This window comes from Hemibagrus wyckioides, linkage group LG03 (genome assembly GCF_019097595.1).
Source record: "Hemibagrus wyckioides isolate EC202008001 linkage group LG03, SWU_Hwy_1.0, whole genome shotgun sequence".
NCBI lineage: Eukaryota > Metazoa > Chordata > Actinopteri > Siluriformes > Bagridae > Hemibagrus > Hemibagrus wyckioides.
In genome coordinates, this window is record NC_080712.1 from 5,397,370 (window position 1) to 5,417,056 (window position 19,687).

Here is a 19,687-nt window from a genome sequence, read left to right on the forward strand (position 1 = left end):
TGGAGTACAGAGATTTTTTATTATTATTATGAACTACTCAATGTTACTGTTGGAATCCAGGCAACTCTGCACTAATCTCTGAGCCAGCTGAAAGACATAAGCAACCAATTCTAATCGGAAGGTTGTGAGTTCAAATACCAGAACCACTAAACTGCCAGTTCTGGGCCCTTGAGCAATGCTCTTAAACCTAAACTGCTCAGTTGCATAAATGAGATACTCTGGATAAGGGCATCTACCAAATGCTATAAATGTAAACTATGTTGCAACTTAAAATTTGCCATCTGCTTCTTAGTGTTCTGTGTGAGATTTTCCAGCTCACAATGTCTTCCTCTTTCAGCCCAAAACTGATGGAATTCAGCATTCCGTTTAATATATCCTGGCATGTGTTCGGCACATTTGCTTTAAACTTGAAATCGTGTCTCTTGGAAAACTTCCACCCTGGCCATAAGAAAAGACAAGAAGTCACAGAGTTTTTACACTGGCAGTTTAGTCTGAAACAGAGCACAGTTCACATGAAATACTGGTAATGTGAAACTGTCACGTGGACCAGAAAGTGTGGTGAGGTACCGAACTCGAGGCTACCTGTAGGAGGTGGTACGAGTTCGGTTGCACTGAAATTGTGTTACAATTCCTATAAACGTTAACAGGGGTTCGATGTAATCAAGTGAGTGATATAATCAAGCCCAGTGCTGTGCGGGGAAACAATTACACTCGGATTCAGATTACAGAAAAGAACTCTTGTACGTCACTTTGTATAAGGGTGTCTGCCAAGTGCCGTAAACGGTAATATAAATGTAAAGCTGCCCAGTGTGAAGACCACCTCAGAGCTGCTATAATGTCCTCCACTAATCTAGGCATTAATGTTTTTTCAAAAAACAAAAAAGTAAAAGAAAAGTGAAAACTTGGTTTTTGGATTTTTTTTAGCCATTTGATTTACTGTGATTGGTTGTGCTGCTAATTAATATATTTTATTTTATTCTTGAAGATGCCACTCTAATTTCTCACTCCTCTGGCATGTATTTTTTGCCATTTAGTAGTCATTTTGTGCTTTCTGCTTCAGAGATTTGTCTTTTATAGAGTTTTACATTTACATTTCTGGCATTTGGCAGACACCCTTATTCAGAGCGACTTACAATTTATCTCATTTTTATACAACTGAGCAATTGAGGGTTAAGGGCCTTGCTCAGGGGGTCAGCAGTTGCAACATGGTGAACCTGGGATTCGAACTCACACCTTCCGATCAAGGCCTTAACCAGCTACCACATCCCCAAAGTCTTGTTGGCACACAAATCAGCAGTTCCTTCCACATACCTTCCAAATACACATAGTATTTTATAGGTGATTACTACTGATCAGCAAATGCACAAATTTAGGAATATCCTTCGTCAATGTTGCTGTTTTGGCCATGAAGAACATTTTAAATGCTGTTTGGAGCAGTTTCTGCTGCTAGCAATGGTAATAGTGGGAAAACAAAACAATAAATATATATTATTTTACAGTGCAAACATCCAAACATTATTTTATTACAGAAACATTTCCTGTAACTAGACATTATTGCATACATTATTCTAAACAGTTAGAATAACACGAACAAAAATAACTACTGTAGCTAATCGAATTAGATTTGTTCAATGACTCTAAAACTGGCTATTTATAATAAGTTGTAAATGAGCAGTTACATTGTGATGTACTGTACAACATGTACCACATATAAGATCCAGCCAATGTCAAGAGTGACATCAACAAGTGCCTCATAGAAAATAGTGACTATTTAAATGATATAATTTGTTCACATATAAATGATCATTAAACCATAAAAGTCATCTTGTCATCTTCACCTGCCTATGCCAGGTCTCTTCAAAAGAGAGTCATTTCCTATTTAGGACAAAAACACTGCATGCAGTAACGAGGTTGTGTAAAACTTGTCAAACTCTGCAAATAAGCGTTATTGCTTCTCTCCTGTGTGAATGCGCTGGTGTGCCTTAAAAGATCCATGTTGTTTAAAACTCTTCCCGCACTGCGAACAGCGATATGGCCTCTCTCCTGTGTGAATGCGCTGGTGCGTTTTCAAATGACTCAACTCTCTGAAACTCATCCCACACTGCGAGCAGTAATGCGGCTTCTCTTTTGTGTGAATGCGCTGGTGCGTTTTTAAATGACTCAACTCTCTGAAACTCATCCCACACTGCGAGCAAAAATACGGCTTCCCTCCGGTGTGAATGCGCTGGTGAGTTTTCAAATGACTCAACTCTCTGAAACTCATCCCGCACTGCGAGCAGTAATGTGGCTTGTCTCCTTTGTGAATGCGCTGGTGCGTCTTTAAATGACTGAGTTCTCGGAAACTCATCCCGCACTGAGAGCAGTAGTGCGGCGTCTCTCTCATGTGAATGCGTTCGTGCGTTCTTAAATGACTCAGCTCTCTGAAACTCATCCCGCACTGCGAGCAGTAATGCGGCTTCTCTCCTGTGTGAATGAGTTGGTGGTTTTTTAAAGTAGCCAACTCTCGAAAACTCTTCCCGCACTGTAAGCAGCAATACAGCTGCTCCCCGGTGTGAATGCGGTGGTGGCTTTTTAAATTACTGTATCGTGTAAAACTCTTCCCGCACTGCGTACAGTAGTACGGCTTCTCTCCGTTGTGGATGAGTTGGTGTCTTTTAAACGAACTCTGCAGCGTAAAACTCTTCCCGCACGGCGAGCAGTGATACGGCTTCTCCCCGGTGTGACTGCGCTGGTGGTTTTTAAAAGGACTCTGTCGTGTAAAACTCTTCCCGCACTGCAAGCATTCGTATGGCTTCTCTCCGGTGTGAACGCGCTGGTGCTTTTTGAGATTGCTTTTTTGTATAAATGTCTTCCCGCACTCTGAGCACTGATGTGGCTTTTCTCCTGTGTGGATTAGGTGGTGTTGTTTAAGGTGTCCCTTTCTAGAAAAACTCTTTCCACACAGCGAGCAGTAGTAACTCTGCAGGAAAAACAGAAATAACAATGTTAGATAGTATTAAGTCCTGATTACAAATGGTATAAACATATGAAAAGCCCACATGGACACACGTTCACACCTGGCATTGTTAAGCATCTCTTCACTGACCACTTGTGAGCCTTGTTTGGTCAGCACTCCTAGACAGTATGTAAGGTGTGTATGTGTGTGTATATATATATATATATATATATATATATATATATATATATATATATATACACACACATATATATATATATATATATATATATATATATATATATATATATATATATATATATAAACCAAGCAGTTAGAATATTAAAACTATTAAAATCATTGTCCAAATGCAACGTTCTACTTGGAAACCTAGCACCTTGGCATTCATGTGGATGTTACTTTGACATGCATCATCTACCTTAACATTGTTGAAGACCAAGTACACACCTTCATGGTAACAATATTCACTAATGGCAGTGTCTTCTTTCAGCAGGATAATGCTCCTTGCCACAACAAAAATTGTTCAGGAACGGTTTGAACAACATGATAAAGAGTTCAAGGTGTTGACTCGGCCTCCAAATTCCCCAGATCAGATCGCAAACTGATCAAATGTCTGTGGGACATACTGGACAAACAAGTCCAATCCATGGAGGCTCCACCTCACAACTTAAAGGATCTGCTGCCAGATACAAATCACACCTTCAGAGGTCTTGTGGAGTCCATGGGTCAGTGCTGTTTCAGTAGAATAAGGGGGATCTACACAATATTAGGCAGGTGGTTTTAATTTTGTGGCTGATTGGTGCATAACTGACCCTTTGGACAGTGTTTAGGTGGTCAGAGTGGTCAATGAAAGCTTTACATGCACTCATAATAGCATTGGGCAACTTTTGCTCAGTTAAACATGGTACATGTGGTTGATTCATGAACGACAGAAACAAAAACAAAAAATAATTAAATCCTAACTTACATAGCACAGACTGTAGACTATAAGTAAGAAATAGCGGTTTGCTGAGATTTGGTTTGTATGTGAGGGATATGTAAAAGGAAAAAATGTTTGGAATGTTAAAAAATTGTTTATTGGCCTTTTGTGAGTGTCTCACATTATGACAGGGTAAAAAAAATTGTATAAAGCTTGTTTCTTGTGTAGTGACCGCTCCAACATTATGGGAAATGGGTGGGAGGTTGGATATTTTATTTTACTGGGAACAACAAAATGTCTTAATGATCTGTTTTTTTTTCTTCGTCTAAAAGCTTGTATGTATCATGATACTAAACACACTGCATGGAAGTGTAATTACACATAACACTCCAGATATATGTACAGCTACAGACAGTATGATATATGGCTGATATACGTACTTTCTTCCGGATAGAATTACAGTGGAGTACATGATTATAGGATATTAGTTTCTGCTTGATTGTGAGTATTGTTTTCCCATTTTTGAATCTCTGTGTTTATCAATTTAAGTGAATTTAGTTTAGATTGTATTCTGTATTGTAATAAACTCACCTGCACCGAGCTCGTGGTCCCATCGTCCGTGTCCGTAGAGTCGTCGTTTTCTTGTTTCTCAGGTTTAGCTGATTCTTCGGATTTGCAATCGTCTGCCATTATATATTTCTGCAAACGAACGGTCCCGATATTGCCCGGGTTTATCGACTCATGAGAAATTCGGTGATATTTTGTTTGTTTGTTTGTTTGTTGTAAATAAGTACAGTTTGCAGGAGCAGGAAAGAGTTTCACCAGCAGGGCGCCGCCATGTTAAATCTCACTTTCTCTCGCGAGAATTCAGGATTCGGGACTCAGCATGCTTTGAAAACACTGTGACTGGATGAAAACGAATCTTTTTAAATATTCAGGATATTAGAAATATTTTTAAGCATATTGAATATGTTTTTTAATATTATGAGATCGGGTGAATATAATAATAATATATTTCTACTATTTAGTATTTTTTTTATATTTTATTATATCTTATTTGTTATATATATATATATATATATATTTTTGTAATATTTTATACTTTTAAATTCTAGTATTTAGTATTTTTTGTTATATCTCTATTTCATTACTTTATTTACCTTATTACCTATGCTTGTGGATACTGCTGGAAGTTGTAAAATTTCTAAAAATCTATCTATCTATCTATCTATCTATCTATCTATCTATCTATCTATCTATCTATCTATCTATCTATCTATCTATCTATCTATCTATCTATCTATCTATCTAATAATAAGAAAAAGAAGAAGAAAATGATGATGATGATGATGATGATATGATGATGAAGGGGGATGTTGTTGTTGGTGGTGTTACATACATTTTTATATTTAGCAAAAGTTCCAGTCTAACCCAAATTTAAGGGTACTACACCTAGCATGATTTAATGAAAGATAGCAATCTTACCTTCTGTTGTATTGTTTCTTCATGTGTTTGTCTCTCTGTTGGTCTGTCAACAGCTTCCTGAGATTCAGCACCGATCTTGTTAAAATTTAAAAAATCCTAGAGCATTCACAGCACTGTCTTCTGTTCATTAGACTCAAGTAAGATGACAGGTTTTCTTGGTTAAAAGATAGTCCAACAAGAAGATATCTGCAAGTCATTAACTATCTATTAACACCCCATCATCCGAGTCCAGGAGGAGAGAGGGATCTGCTCTCATTTTGCATTTGTTAGGGGATTTGGCTGGTCGCATTTCAGTGGATAAATAAGACTGTAACATCTATGAATGGATTATATGAATCTCTGTTTAAAATTCTGTACATTATTTCAGTCGCTGGACTTTTAAATATGCCAAAATAATCTTTTTTAAACAATGTTGGGGCTTTTTTTGTGAGAATGTAGGGTCAGATATCTTTTTTTTCTTTTTGTGGAGCTTGATGATTACACTAATAACACAATGGAAGAAACCCCATCTTAAGTTATGATTTGCATAAGTAGTTATGCTAATAACTAGCTAGTAGCTGAGCTTTTTCCTTTTCCGGGAACAAGCTACTTGTTTCACTGAGTAGCTGTGTAAGGAGACAAAATGCTATGCTGCCTTTTACCTTTTCACATAACCAGTTCAACATATTTTAAAAATCAAACTCCAAAATTTCAGTTCAATTAGTGTTAGAACTTCCTACCTATATATTCATTTTTAAATAATTGATATATTTGGAAAATTTAACCATAATAACTATATTTCTATCTTAGAATAAGCTACAGTATATTAATATAATTTCAAAAACATGTCTAAATAAAAAAAAAGCTAAATAAAAGCGTAGCTATTTAAAATTATGAGACTACTACTACTAATAAGAACACTATGTATCTTGTTCCTGGGAAATAAGTGTTATTTCCCAATTCTTTGCAACCCAAATAAAGAGAAAACTTTCTTAGCCATGAAAGTTTGGGTTAGTTTTGGGCAGTTTTTTTTAAGTAAATGGGCTAATTTTGAGGTTTTCATTCATTTAAAAGCCCAAACCCAAACTTCACGGGGCTTAAAGGCTATTTTTTTTTTATCCTTTTCCATCAAGAGTAACTGGAAAATTTCATTCCTGAAAATTGCTGCATGACTGTGAGTGTGATATTGATTCTTTTTTATACAACAGTTCTACAAACAAGAAATGAACACTGAGTAACTGATACTGCAGACACTACATGGCAAAGAGCTTTATTTTTACTTTCAGCGAGTTCTCAAAGATGCCACAGCTGGACAGAGAGTTTGGTGTTTCCTGACTGACTTACAGCCTGAAGTAATGTACACATAGTTTCAATAGAGCAAACTACTACTAGAACTAGCAGCCAGTTTTCAAACATAATTTAGTTGTGTATAAAATAACCATTAATGATTGTCGTTCTTTTAAGACACATATTTCCAACCCTGGTCCTGGAGTAATCCAGTTTTGTATCACAAAACTGATGCTTTCCTATTTTTGCTGTAGTGTATGTTTTTATTTCTTTAAAGAGTGTGTTCTTGCTTCCTGATAATATATGATCAGATGCCATCAGTTTCTGCTTGGCTGTAAGGCTTTTTTGTGTGTGTTTCTTGCCTCTCCTTGTGCATCCAATTTAAGACCCAGAATTTGTTCGTATATAAATGTTAATCATTTTGTTTTTTTTTAAGACACAGGTTTCCAAACCCTGGTCCTGGAGTAGCGTGTGTTCAGCAAAACACACCCACATTAATTCAGGAAGGACTATTAAAGTGTTAAAACAATAAAATATGCAAAACATCAGGTAATCCAGGACCAGGGTTGGGTTTTAAGATGTCGTCTTCTACCCCTGTCCAGGTCCTCCTACAGCACTACAGCAGAAAGGCTTTCCCATCATGTGGTTTACACTTAGAAATGTTGACACATAAATAGTGGAAATATGCACAAAATGGTACAGAAAGAAGTAACACACTTTGAGCGAATGTCTTTTGGTATAGAAAAAGCAGATTATTTTTTTATTACACCAACACAAAATCGTTTCACACACTCTGAGCAGTAATGAGGTTTGGCTCCTGCGTGGTGTGTGAAGCTCGTCCCACACAGCGAGCATCGATAGTTCTTCTGTTCTGCGTGAGCACGCTGGTGGCTTTTAAAAGATCTGTATTCTATAAAACTCTTTCCATACTGAGCAGAAATGTGGCTTCTCGCCTGTGTGAACGCGCTGGTGTGCTTTTAAATGACTTAATTTTCTAAAAGTCTTTGCGCACTGCAAGCAGCTTGTCACTATGAATGTGCTGGTGGTTTTTTAAACTGCTTTGTTGCGTAAAGCTTTTCCCACACTGTGTGCAGTGATACGGCTTCTCCCCCGTGTGGACGCGCTGGTGGTTTTTAAAAGTGCTGTGTCGTGTGAACCTCTTCCCGCACTGCGTGCAGTAATATGGCTTCTCTCCGGAGTGAATGCGCTGGTGGTTGTTAAACGTACTCTGCAGCGTAAAACTCTTCCCGCACTCCAAGCAGTGATACGGCTTCTCTCCCGTGTGAATGCGCTGGTGGTTTTTAAACGTACTCTGCAGCGTAAAACTCTTCCGGCACTGCAAGCATTCGTACGGCTTCTCTCGGGTGTGAATACGCTGGTGAATTTTCAGATTGCTTTGCTGCGAAAATGTCTTCCCGCACTCTGAGCACTGATGTGGCTTTTCTCCTGTGTGGATTAGGTGGTGTTGTTTAAGATGTCCCTTTCTGGTAAAACTCTTTCCGCACAGCGAGCAGTAATATGGCTTCTCTCCGGAGTGAATGCGCTGGTGGTTGTTAAACGTACTCTGCACTGTAAAACTTTTCCCGCACTCCAAGCAGTGATACGGCTTCTCTCCCGTGTGAATGCGCTGGTGGTTTTTAAAGGTATTCTGCAGCGTAAAACTCTTCCCGCACTGCAAGCATCCGTACGGCTTCTCTCGGGTGTGAATACGCTGGTGAATTTTCAGATTGCTTTGCTGCGAAAATGTCTTCCTGCACTCTGAGCACTGATGTGGCTTTTCTCCTGTGTGGATTAGGTGGTGTTGTTTAAGGTGTCCCTTTCTAGAAAAACTCTTTCCACACAGCGAGCAGTAGTAACTCTGCAGGAAAAACAGAAATAACAATGTTAGATAGTATTAAGTCCTGATTACAAATGGTATAAACATATGAAAAGCCCACATGGACACACATTCACACCTGGCATTGTTAAGCATCTCTTCACTGACCACTTGTGAGCCCAGTTTGGTCAGCACTCCTAGACAGTATGTAAGGTGTGTATGTGTGTATATATATATATAAACCAAGCAGCTAGAATATTAAAACCACTGAGGATTGTCCGAACGCAACGTTCTACTTGGAAACCTAGCACCTTGGCATTCATGTGGATGTTACTTTGACATGCATCATCTACCTTAACATTGTTGAAGACCAAGTACACACCTTCATGGTAACAATATTCACTAATGGCAGTGTCTTCTTTCAGCAGGATAATGCTCCTTGCCACAACAAAAATTGTTCAGGAACGGTTTGAACAACATGATAAAGAGTTCAAGGTGTTGACTCGGCCTCCAAATTCCCCAGATCAGATCGCAAACTGATCAAATGTCTGTGGGACATACTGGACAAACAAGTCCAATCCATGGAGGCTCCACCTCACAACTTACAACGACTTAAAGGATCTGCTGCCAGATACAAATCACACCTTCAGAGGTCTTGTGGAGTCCATGGGTCAGTGCTGTTTCAGTAGAATAAGGGGGATCTACACAATATTAGGCAGGTGGTTTTAATTTTGTGGCTGATTGGTGCATAACTGACCCTTTGGACAGTGTTTAGGTGGTCAGAGTGGTCAATGAAAGCTTTACATGCACTCATAATAGCATTGGGCAACTTTTGCTCAGTTAAACATGGTACATGTGGTTGATTCATGAACGACAGAAACAAAAACAAAAAATAATTAAATCCTAACTTACATAGCACAGACTGTAGACTATAAGTAAGAAATAGCGGTTTGCTGAGATTTGGTTTGTATGTGAGGGATATGTAAAAGGAAAAAATGTTTGGAATGTTAAAAAATTGTTTATTGGCCTTTTGTGAGTGTCTCACATTATGACAGGGTAAAAAAAATTGTATAAAGCTTGTTTCTTGTGTAGTGACCGCTCCAACATTATGGGAAATGGGTGGGAGGTTGGATATTTTATTTTACTGGGAACAACAAAATGTCTTAATGATCTGTTTTTTTTTCTTCGTCTAAAAGCTTGTATGTATCATGATACTAAACACACTGCATGGAAGTGTAATTACACATAACACTCCAGATATATGTACAGCTACAGACAGTATGATATATGGCTGATATACGTACTTTCTTCCGGATAGAATTACAGTGGAGCACATGATTATAGGATATTAGTTTCTGCTTGATTGTGAGTATTGTTTTCCCATTTTTGAATCTCTGTGTTTATCAATTTAAGTGAATTTAGTTTAGATTGTATTCTGTATTGTAATAAACTCACCTGCACCGAGCTCGTGGTCCCATCGTCCGTGTCCGTAGAGTCGTCGTTTTCTTGTTTCTCAGGTTTAGCTGATTCTTCGGATTTGCAATCGTCTGCCATTATATATTTCTGCAAACGAACGGTCCCGATATTGCCCGGGTTTATCGACTCATGAGAAATTCGGTGATATTTTGTTTGTTTGTTTGTTTGTTGTAAATAAGTACAGTTTGCAGGAGCAGGAAAGAGTTTCACCAGCAGGGCGCCGCCATGTTAAATCTCACTTTCTCTCGCGAGAATTCAGGATTCGGGACTCAGCATGCTTTGAAAACACTGTGACTGGATGAAAACGAATCTTTTTAAATATTCAGGATATTAGAAATATTTTTAAGCATATTGAATATGTTTTTTAATATTATGAGATCGGGTGAATATAATAATAATATATTTCTACTATTTAGTATTTTTTTTATATTTTATTATATCTTATTTGTTATATATATATTTTTTGTAATATTTTATACTTTTAAATTCTAGTATTTAGTATTTTTTGTTATATCTCTATTTCATTACTTTATTTACCTTATTACCTATGCTTGTGGATACTGCTGAAAGTTGTAAAATTTCCTATCTATCTATCTATCTATCTATCTATCTATCTATCTATCTATCTATCTATCTATCTATCTATCTATCTATCTATCTATCTATCTAATAAGAAAAAGAAGAAGAAGAAAATGATGATGATGATGATGATGATATGATGATGAAGGGGGATGTTGTTGTTGGTGGTGTTACATACATTTTTATATTTAGCAAAAGTTCCAGTCTAACCCAAATTTAAGGGTACTACACCTAGCATGATTTAATGAAAGATAGCAATCTTACCTTCTGTTGTATTGTTTCTTCATGTGTTTGTCTCTCTGTTGGTCTGTCAACAGCTTCCTGAGATTCAGCACCGATCTTGTTAAAATTTAAAAAATCCTAGAGCATTCACAGCACTGTCTTCTGTTCATTAGACTCAAGTAAGATGACAGGTTTTCTTGGTTAAAAGATAGTCCAACAAGAAGATATCTGCAAGTCATTAACTATCTATTAACACCCCATCATCCGAGTCCAGGAGGAGAGAGGGATCTGCTCTCATTTTGCATTTGTTAGGGGATTTGGCTGGTCGCATTTCAGTGGATAAATAAGACTGTAACATCTATGAATGGATTATATGAATCTCTGTTTAAAATTCTGTACATTATTTCAGTCGCTGGACTTTTAAATATGCCAAAATAATCTTTTTTAAACAATGTTGGGGCTTTTTTTGTGAGAATGTAGGGTCAGATATCTTTTTTTTCTTTTTGTGGAGCTTGATGATTACACTAATAACACAATGGAAGAAACCCCATCTTAAGTTATGATTTGCATAAGTAGTTATGCTAATAACTGAAATACTACAGTATATTGCAGGAGTGTGGAAGTAGCTGAGCTTTTTCCTTTTCCGGGAACAAGCTACTTGTTTCACTGAGTAGCTGTGTAAGGAGACAAAATGCTATGCTGCCTTTTACCTTTTCACATAACCAGTTCAACATATTTTAAAAATCAAACTCCAAAATTTCAGTTCAATTAGTGTTAGAACTTCCTACCTATATATTAATTTTTAAATAATTGATATATTTGGAAAATTTAACCATAATAACTATATTTCTATCTTAGAATAAGCTACAGTATATTAATATAATTTGAAAAACATGTCTAAATAAAAAAAAAGCTAAATAAAAGCGTAGCTATTTAAAATTATAAGACTACTACTACTAATAAGAACACTATGTATCTTGTTCCTGGGAAATAAGTGTTATTTCCCAATTCTTTGCAACCCAAATAAAGAGAAAACTTTCTTAGCCATGAAAGTTTGGGTTAGTTTTGGGCAGTTTTTTTTAAGTAAATGGGCTAATTTTGAGGTTTTCATTCATTTAAAAGCCCAAACCCAAACTTCACGGGGCTTAAAGGCTATTTTTTTTTATCCTTTTCCATCAAGAGTAACTGGAAAATTTCATTCACTACCCAGGAACAAAAATCGTGTTACATAGTGTAATAATAATAACAGTGGTAGTTACTGCAAGTTATATATAAAGATATATTTGCCATTTGACGACATTAAAACAACAACAACAAAAAAAAACATATAAATCAGTGATAAACTGAAGATGGCATCCTAGTTAATAGTGCTGCAGGGACTAAATCACTACTGGTTAGGGAAATCAGTTTAGAATCATGATTTAAGCAATATCATATAAGCAAGAGTGCTGCATGACTGTGAGTGTGATATTGATTCTTTTTTATACAACAGTTCTACAAACAAGAAATGAACACTGAGTAACTGATACTGCAGACACTACATGGCAAAGAGCTTTATTTTTACTTTCAGCGAGTTCTCAAAGATGCCACAGCTGGACAGAGAGTTTGGTGTTTCCTGACTGACTCACAGCCTGAAGTAATGTACACATAGTTTCAATAGAGCAAACTACTACTAGAACTAGCAGCCAGTTTTCAAACATAATTTAGTTGTGTATAAAATAACCATTAATGATTGTCATTCTTTTAAGACACATATTTCCAACCCTGGTCCTGGAGTAATCCAGTTTTGTATCACAAAACTGATGCTTTCCTATTTTTGCTGTAGTGTATGTTTTTATTTCTTTAAAGAGTGTGTTCTTGCTTCCTGATAATATATGATCAGATGCCATCAGTTTCTGCTTGGCTGTAAGACTTTTTTGTGTGTGTTTCTTGCCTCTCCTTGTGCATCCAATTTAAGACCCAGAATTTGTTCGTATATAAATGTTAATCATTTTGTTTTTTTTTAAGACACAGGTTTCCAAACCCTGGTCCTGGAGTAGCGTGTGTTCAGCAAAACACACCCACATTAATTCAGGAAGGACTATTAAAGTGTTAAAACAATAAAATATGCAAAACATCAGGCAATCCAGGACCAGGGTTGCGTTTTAAGATGTCGTCTTCTACCCCTGTCCAGGTCCTCCTACAGCACTACAGCAGAAAGGCTTTCCCATCATGTGGTTTACACTTAGAAATGTTGACACATAAATAGTGGAAATATGCACAAAATGGTACAGAAAGAAGTAACACACTTTGAGCGAATGTCTTTTGGTATAGAAAAAGCAGATTATTTTTTTATTACACCAACACAAAATCGTTTCACACACTCTGAGCAGTAATGAGGTTTGGCTCCTGCGTGGTGTGTGAAGCTCGTCCCACACAGCGAGCATCGATAGTTCTTCTGTTCTGCGTGAGCACGCTGGTGGCTTTTAAAAGATCTGTATTCTATAAAACTCTTTCCACACTCTGAGCAGAAATGTGGCTTCTCGCCTGTGTGAACGCGCTGGTGTGCTTTTAAATGACTTAATTTTCTAAAAGTCTTTGCGCACTGCAAGCAGTGGTAAGGCTTCTCTCCCGTGTGAATCCGGCAGTGTGTTTTTAAACAATTTAATTCTCTAAAAGCCATTCCACACTCCGAGCAATGATGTGGCTTCTTTCCTGTATGGATAAGCTGATGGGTTTTTAAAGTACTGTATTGTGAAAAACTTTTTCCACACTGTGAACATTGATGCAGCTTGCCACTATGAACGTGCTGGTGGTTTTTTAAACTGCTTTGTAGCGTAAAGCTTTTCCCACACTGTGTGCAGTGATACGGCTTCTCCCCCGTGTGGACGCGCTGGTGGTTTTTAAAAGTGCTGTGTCGTGTGAACCTCTTCCCGCACTGCGTGCAGTAATATGGCTTCTCTCCGGAGTGAATGCGCTGGTGGTTGTTAAACGTACTCTGCAGCGTAAAACTCTTCCCGCACTCCAAGCAGTGATACGGCTTCTCTCCCGTGTGAATGCGCTGGTGGTTTTTAAACGTACTCTGCAGCGTAAAACTCTTCCCGCACTGCAAGCATTCGTACGGCTTCTCTCGGGTGTGAATACGCTGGTGATTTTTCAGATTGCTTTGCTGCGAAAATGTCTTCCCGCATTCTGAGCACTGATGTGGCTTTTCTCCTGTGTGGATTAGGTGGTGTTGTTTAAGATGTCCCTTTCTGGTAAAACTCTTTCCGCACAGCGAGCAGTTGTGAATTCGATCCTTGATCATTTCTGCATCGTGAGTCTCATCATGATGGTTTTTAGTGGTGATAACAGGCGATGACATTTCACTCTGCAGCAGAACAAGAGACAGAAAAAACACAAATGATTGCACTGTCCTGATTACACCTGACACATGATAAATGTAGACTTTTCATGTCTCAAATGCCTCATCAGTGACCTCTTACGACCCCAATTTATGACCAACACCTCAATAAAACTATTAAACTATTACTTGTTCAGATTGTTGATGAAAGCATTACATTAATTTGCACACCTTTTATCTAGACAAACGTATTTCTCTGCTTTACACATGAATAACAGAAAACAGGCTGTTAATAAAATAAAACCCAAAGAGTGCATTGTACTAAGACAGGAGAAAGCAGTTACTGATGACGAATGAATGAAGGAAAGAATGAATAAATGAACCATTTTGACCATATTTTTCAGCATTTCGTCTTTCCTAATTTTCTCCTTTCTTAAACTTTCCTGTTATTCTTGAGTCGATTAACGTAACAGTTAGTAGCATGTTATTGTCACGTGCACAGAAGTACCATGACAGCCTTATTTGCATGTCGTAAACAGAGCCTTCACACAACAACGCAGACATATTCACAGCTACAGATGAACTATGATCGCAATCTAATTGATCTCCCCTTCTCTGTGTTTGTATTTAAGTAAGTTTAACGTGGACTTTATTTGGCACTGTAATAAACTCACCTGTACCAGGCTTGTGTTTACATCCTCCGTGTCTGTAGAGGAGTCTTTCTCTCGTTTCTCAGATTTAGCGGAATCTTCGGATTTGCAAGTGTCCGACATTATATATTCTACAAAGCGACTGTGTAGAAATTTCTCAGTTTCCTTTGGTTGTAAGAGATTTGTTTGTTTTAAATCAGTAAAGTTTTCAGGAGCAAGCAAAGGGAGCTTTAACAGCAGGGCGCCGCCATGTTAAATCTCGCCTTCTCTCGTGAGACTTCAGGAATCAAGCGCTCTCGAACGTTACACGTTGGGTTGACATACAGCATGTTTTAACCATTTTAAAGATGTTTATGACTGGGAATAATAAAGCTAATAATAATGCTATTATTATTGTTGTTATTATTATTATTATTATTATTTAAAGTCATAAACATCTTGAAAATGGTTGAATATTACAATGTTAACAATATTATAATATATTATCATATTAAAATAAAAAAATTATAATATATATATATATATATATATATATATATATATATACATATATACATATATATATATATAGTTATAGTTATTAACAAGATAATATATTATATTAAAATAAAAAATTATAATTTTATATATATATATATATATATATATATATATATATATATATATATATATATATATATATATATATATATAGTTCTATTTTTAATTATATATGTTATAACTAACAAATTATTATTTAGAAGATAAGTTTAGAATTATCTGTAAATTAAATTACTTGAATTTTAAAATTAGTGATAGAAATTGTAGAAAGTGTGGCTTTAGTATTTACCCTCTTAGAAATCAAAGTATGTTTTTAAAAAATAGCTATCCGGAAAGTAAAGGAAAAGTCCGAAAAGAAAAGGTCCGGTCCAGAAAGGACAGGACAGGACAGGACAGGAACTCGCCATGTTTTCTGAACCTATTCAAGTATAAGGTGCAAAAAGCAACTATGTTTACTGAGATATTCCAACTTTAACCTTCACACCATGTCTTTATGCGTCTCTTAGCTTACATTTACATTTATGACTCCCTTATCCAGAGCAACTTACATTTATTTAATTTACACAACAGAGACCAGGAATTTAAACTCATAACCTTCTGACCAGTAGCCCAAAATTTTAACCACTGAGCTACCACGTCTACGGTTCTACTAATAGAAAATTGTATTATTACAGCATCTAAAGACATTATATGTAATTGTATGCTTTTATTTTTGTGTGACTAGTTTGGGGGTAAGAACCATGTATTGGTGTGATGGTCAGGGGTGCACATACTTATGACCATATAGTATAGTATGTAGTCAATTACATTTAATTTCATACAGGTAGCCCTAACTGAGGAACATCATACAGTCTTTCACATTAACTACAGATTAACTGTGACAACCAGAAAATGTCTGATTATGAACAGCATTCTATCGGTCTTATTACTTTTATATTTTTAAACAAAATCTATTTTTTTGGGAAAGTTTTTGGATGGAAAATGTGCTTATGGTGTCTTTCTTTTAAGTGGCATTTAAGTGTCCCAATACTTTTGGACCAGTTTCTGCTGTATGCTGTTTTTTTTTTGGTTTGTTTTTTTAATAACAGATTATCAAACTGTGGTGTGGACAACAGCAGACTGTCCGCAGCTTAAATTGCACATACATGTGAGCAGTTTGTTGTTTCATCAGCAAAAATGAATGAGAACACTGCAAACAAGAACTCCACATTATAACTATTTAACTGTTTGACACTCAGTTTATTCATACAGACATCAAGGTGTCATAAAAGTTTGTTTTTGCTAGTTGTCTGCCTGAGAAACTCCTAGGTTTCTCAACTGTGTGAATGAGCTTGTGGTTTTCTTTTTTTAATGACTTCTGCCTTTTACAAATTTTGCCTGTTAGTGAAAGTTTTCCCTCACAGTATAAACTGGTATGACTTCTCCTCCGTGTGAACGTGCTGGTGGGTTTCAAACTGATATTTTTTTGTAAAACCCTTCCCGCACTGTGAGCAGTAATACAGCTTTTCTCCGGTGTGAATGCGTTGGTGCGTTTTTAAATGACTTAACTCTCTAAAGCTCTTTCCACACTGTGTGCAGTGATATGGCTTTTCTCCAGCGTGAACACGCTGGTGTCTTTTTAAAGTGCCTGATTCTAAAAAACTCATCCCGCACTGTGAGCAACGATACGGCTTCTCTCCGGTGTGAGCGCGCTGGTGGTTTTTCAAGTTAGTTTGGTGTGTAAAACTCTTCCCACAATGTGAGCAGTAATACGGCTTCTCTCCAGTGTGAACGCGCTGATGGTTCTTGTAATTAGTCTGTTCTGTAAAACTCTTCCCGCAGTCCGAGCACCGATATGGCTTCTCTCCTGTGTGAATCCTCTGGTGCTTTTTATAATTACTGTGCTGTGTAAAACTCTTCCCGCACTGCAAGCACTGATACGGCTTTTCTCCAGTGTGAATGCGCTGGTGGTCTTTAAGATTGCTTTGTTCTCTAAATGTCTTTCCGCACTGAGAGCAGCGATGTGGCTTTTCTCCTGTGTGGATTAGATGGTGTCGCTGAAGGTGACCCTTTCTAGTAAAACTCTTTCCACACAGCGAGCAGTAGTGAATTCTCTCCTTGACTCCTACTGCATTAATCCCTCTGTGATGGTTTTTAGCATGAACAGGACCAGATGATGACATTTTACTCTGCAGCAGAACAAAAAATAGCAACGTTTAAGTTTAAGTGCTTGTTAACAGTGGTGTTAACATATGTCACAAGTAATTGGCTCATAAGTGGTAAACCTAGATGGATAGCTAACCTATTTGACACCAGCCTTTTTCAAGCATGTTAAATGTGCAGTGGAACCTTGGCCTACGAATGCCCTCCCTTATGAAATTTCGCCTTAAGAATTAAAATTTTGCAAGAAATTTGCAGCAGCATACAAAGTATTTTCAACATACGAATGAACAGAACACCAGCTATTTTGTGCATACGTCCGGGAGCTGTTCAAAACTCTGCGTCAGTGGAAAGCCATAGGAAGCGAGTTTACAATGTTTACGATTTCTTTTCAGCCAACGAAAGTGTTTTCGAAAGAGTCAACCCCCTGATACCAACATTCAAAAGCTACATGATTTTCAGGTGTTTTTTGTTGACAGATTGGTGGCGTGGGCGGTCTGTTCTATTTTTAGCCCAAGCATGGTGGCACGACTTCCTGTGAGGAGCCTTGACATGGAAGGCTTGGCTTGGGTCAGTTCTTTCTAAGCAGCCATGCAGTTTAGAAACGCTTCATATTGGGAATATTGGTCATATTTTTGGGTGACTGGAATGGATTATCTGCATTTACATCATTTCTTAAGGGAAAATTATTTTCACCTTAGGAACTCGCCTCCAGAATGAATTAAATTTGTATGCCGAGGTGTCACTGTATCTTTCCTGACCTCTTCCAATATTATTTTGTGACTACTATCCCAAACAATATTTGCCAAATATAACTCAAATGAATAAGTGTATGAATTAAGCTGTGGGACAGTCTTGAAGAAACAATTAGGCGATCCGGTCAGTGAAAGCTTTATATTTACTATTAGTACAAATAGCATTTAGTCTGCTTTAAACACATTTATTGTTCATTACTCATTTCATTATTCATTAGCCACAGAAACAAAAGCAAACAGTTTACCAAAAATCCTTATTTGCAGAGACTACATAGCAGTAGCAGCAGGCTGTCTGTGTTTGAACATTATAAGGTGACACTAGCAGGGAAAAAGTCATGTGTGATGCTTGTAATGTGTCTCTTATGGGCATGTAGTGACCACTAATGTTGCAGCTTGTAGGTATGAACTGTGCAGCATTTTTTTTTATAGTTACGGTGGAAAATAGCAGTAGCTGAATATCTTATAATCTAATTAATTAAATTATTTGTGATTGATTTACACAGGCTAGGGTTTGTAGTCGCGTCTTTGCAAATGAACAAAGCGAGCTAACTGTACAGGTAAGGCCTGGATCATTCAGGTGAATGCCTCAGGTAAAGTATTGCGATTTGAATTTGTGATATTTCTTTTATAGGTTTTTAATCAAAGGTTTAATCAAAATCCAAATTTTCTTTGCTGTTAGTTTCTCAGGCTAGTATGATAAAACTTTCACAAAGACAGCTATAAAAAACATTTTTCCTGTTTGGGTCACACACGTAAAATTATCACTCTATTGTATAATGAATTAATGTACAGAAAAGCTCCGGATAATGTTTATATATAGTGGAACATATAATTATATGACTGCGCTTAATGCTTGGGTGTGAGGAATTAACTTTCCCCCTATTAGTATTAAGTTAAATAAGTTTTAATTCGGATTGTAAACAAACTCACCTGCAGCGAGCTTGTGATTACATCCTCCGTGTCTGTAGCAAAGTCGTCCTCTTCTTTCTCGAGTTTAAGCGAATCTTCGGATTTGCAAGTGTCCGCCATTATATATTCCCCAAAACAAATGTCCAACCAGATTTCTCTGGTTCCCACAATTTTAAAAGACTGAAAATTTTTGTTAGTTTTAAAAGAAGTTAATTTTAAGGAGCAGAGGAAAATTTCAGCAGCAACGCGCCGCCATGTTGAATCTCACATCCTCTCGCGAGATTCAGGAGTCAGATAAAGATAATTAATTCTTTTAAATATTTAAATAATTTATGACATGGGACATTTATGACATTATACACTACTGCTACTACTACTACTACCAATAATAATAATATTATTATTATTATTATTATTATTAATAATAATAATAATAATAATAATAATAATAATAATAATAATATTATTATTATTATAGGTAGTTTGTCACGACAAACTTTAATGTTGGCAGTCTGAAAGTTTCATAACCATGGCACCTGTATTATACTAATAATAATACAGTTAAATTATTTAATTTTATGATTCCACTTATTTTAGGAATTAACGTGACGTCACATGAATATTTTAATTGTTTGTGACATAGGATCAATATA

At 36.7% G+C, this 19,687-nt stretch overlaps 1 protein-coding gene and 1 pseudogene across 2 annotated transcripts; both read right to left on the minus strand.

Annotated features, from left to right (window-relative positions):
* On the minus strand, positions 1-10,155 carry LOC131351413 (gastrula zinc finger protein XlCGF26.1-like). Of its 2 annotated transcripts, XM_058386856.1 has the most exons (3): positions 9,898-10,155; positions 7,727-8,484; positions 1-2,957 (listed from the first exon to the last, which is right to left on the minus strand). In XM_058386856.1, the coding sequence occupies exons 1-3, from the start codon at positions 9,994-9,996 to the stop codon at positions 1,946-1,948; spliced, it is 1,869 nt and encodes a 622-aa protein (XP_058242839.1). In that variant the 5' UTR covers positions 9,997-10,155; the 3' UTR covers positions 1-1,945. The 2 variants fall into 2 exon arrangements, with proteins under 2 accessions (XP_058242839.1, XP_058242838.1); XM_058386855.1 differs by lacking the exons at positions 7,727-8,484; positions 9,898-10,155 and adding an exon at positions 4,467-4,724 and having other exon boundaries at positions 1-2,959.
* A 1,894-nt stretch (positions 10,156-12,049) lies between these two features.
* Positions 12,050-19,687, minus strand: part of LOC131351407 (zinc finger protein 208-like) — a 114,312-nt pseudogene continuing 106,674 nt past the window's right edge.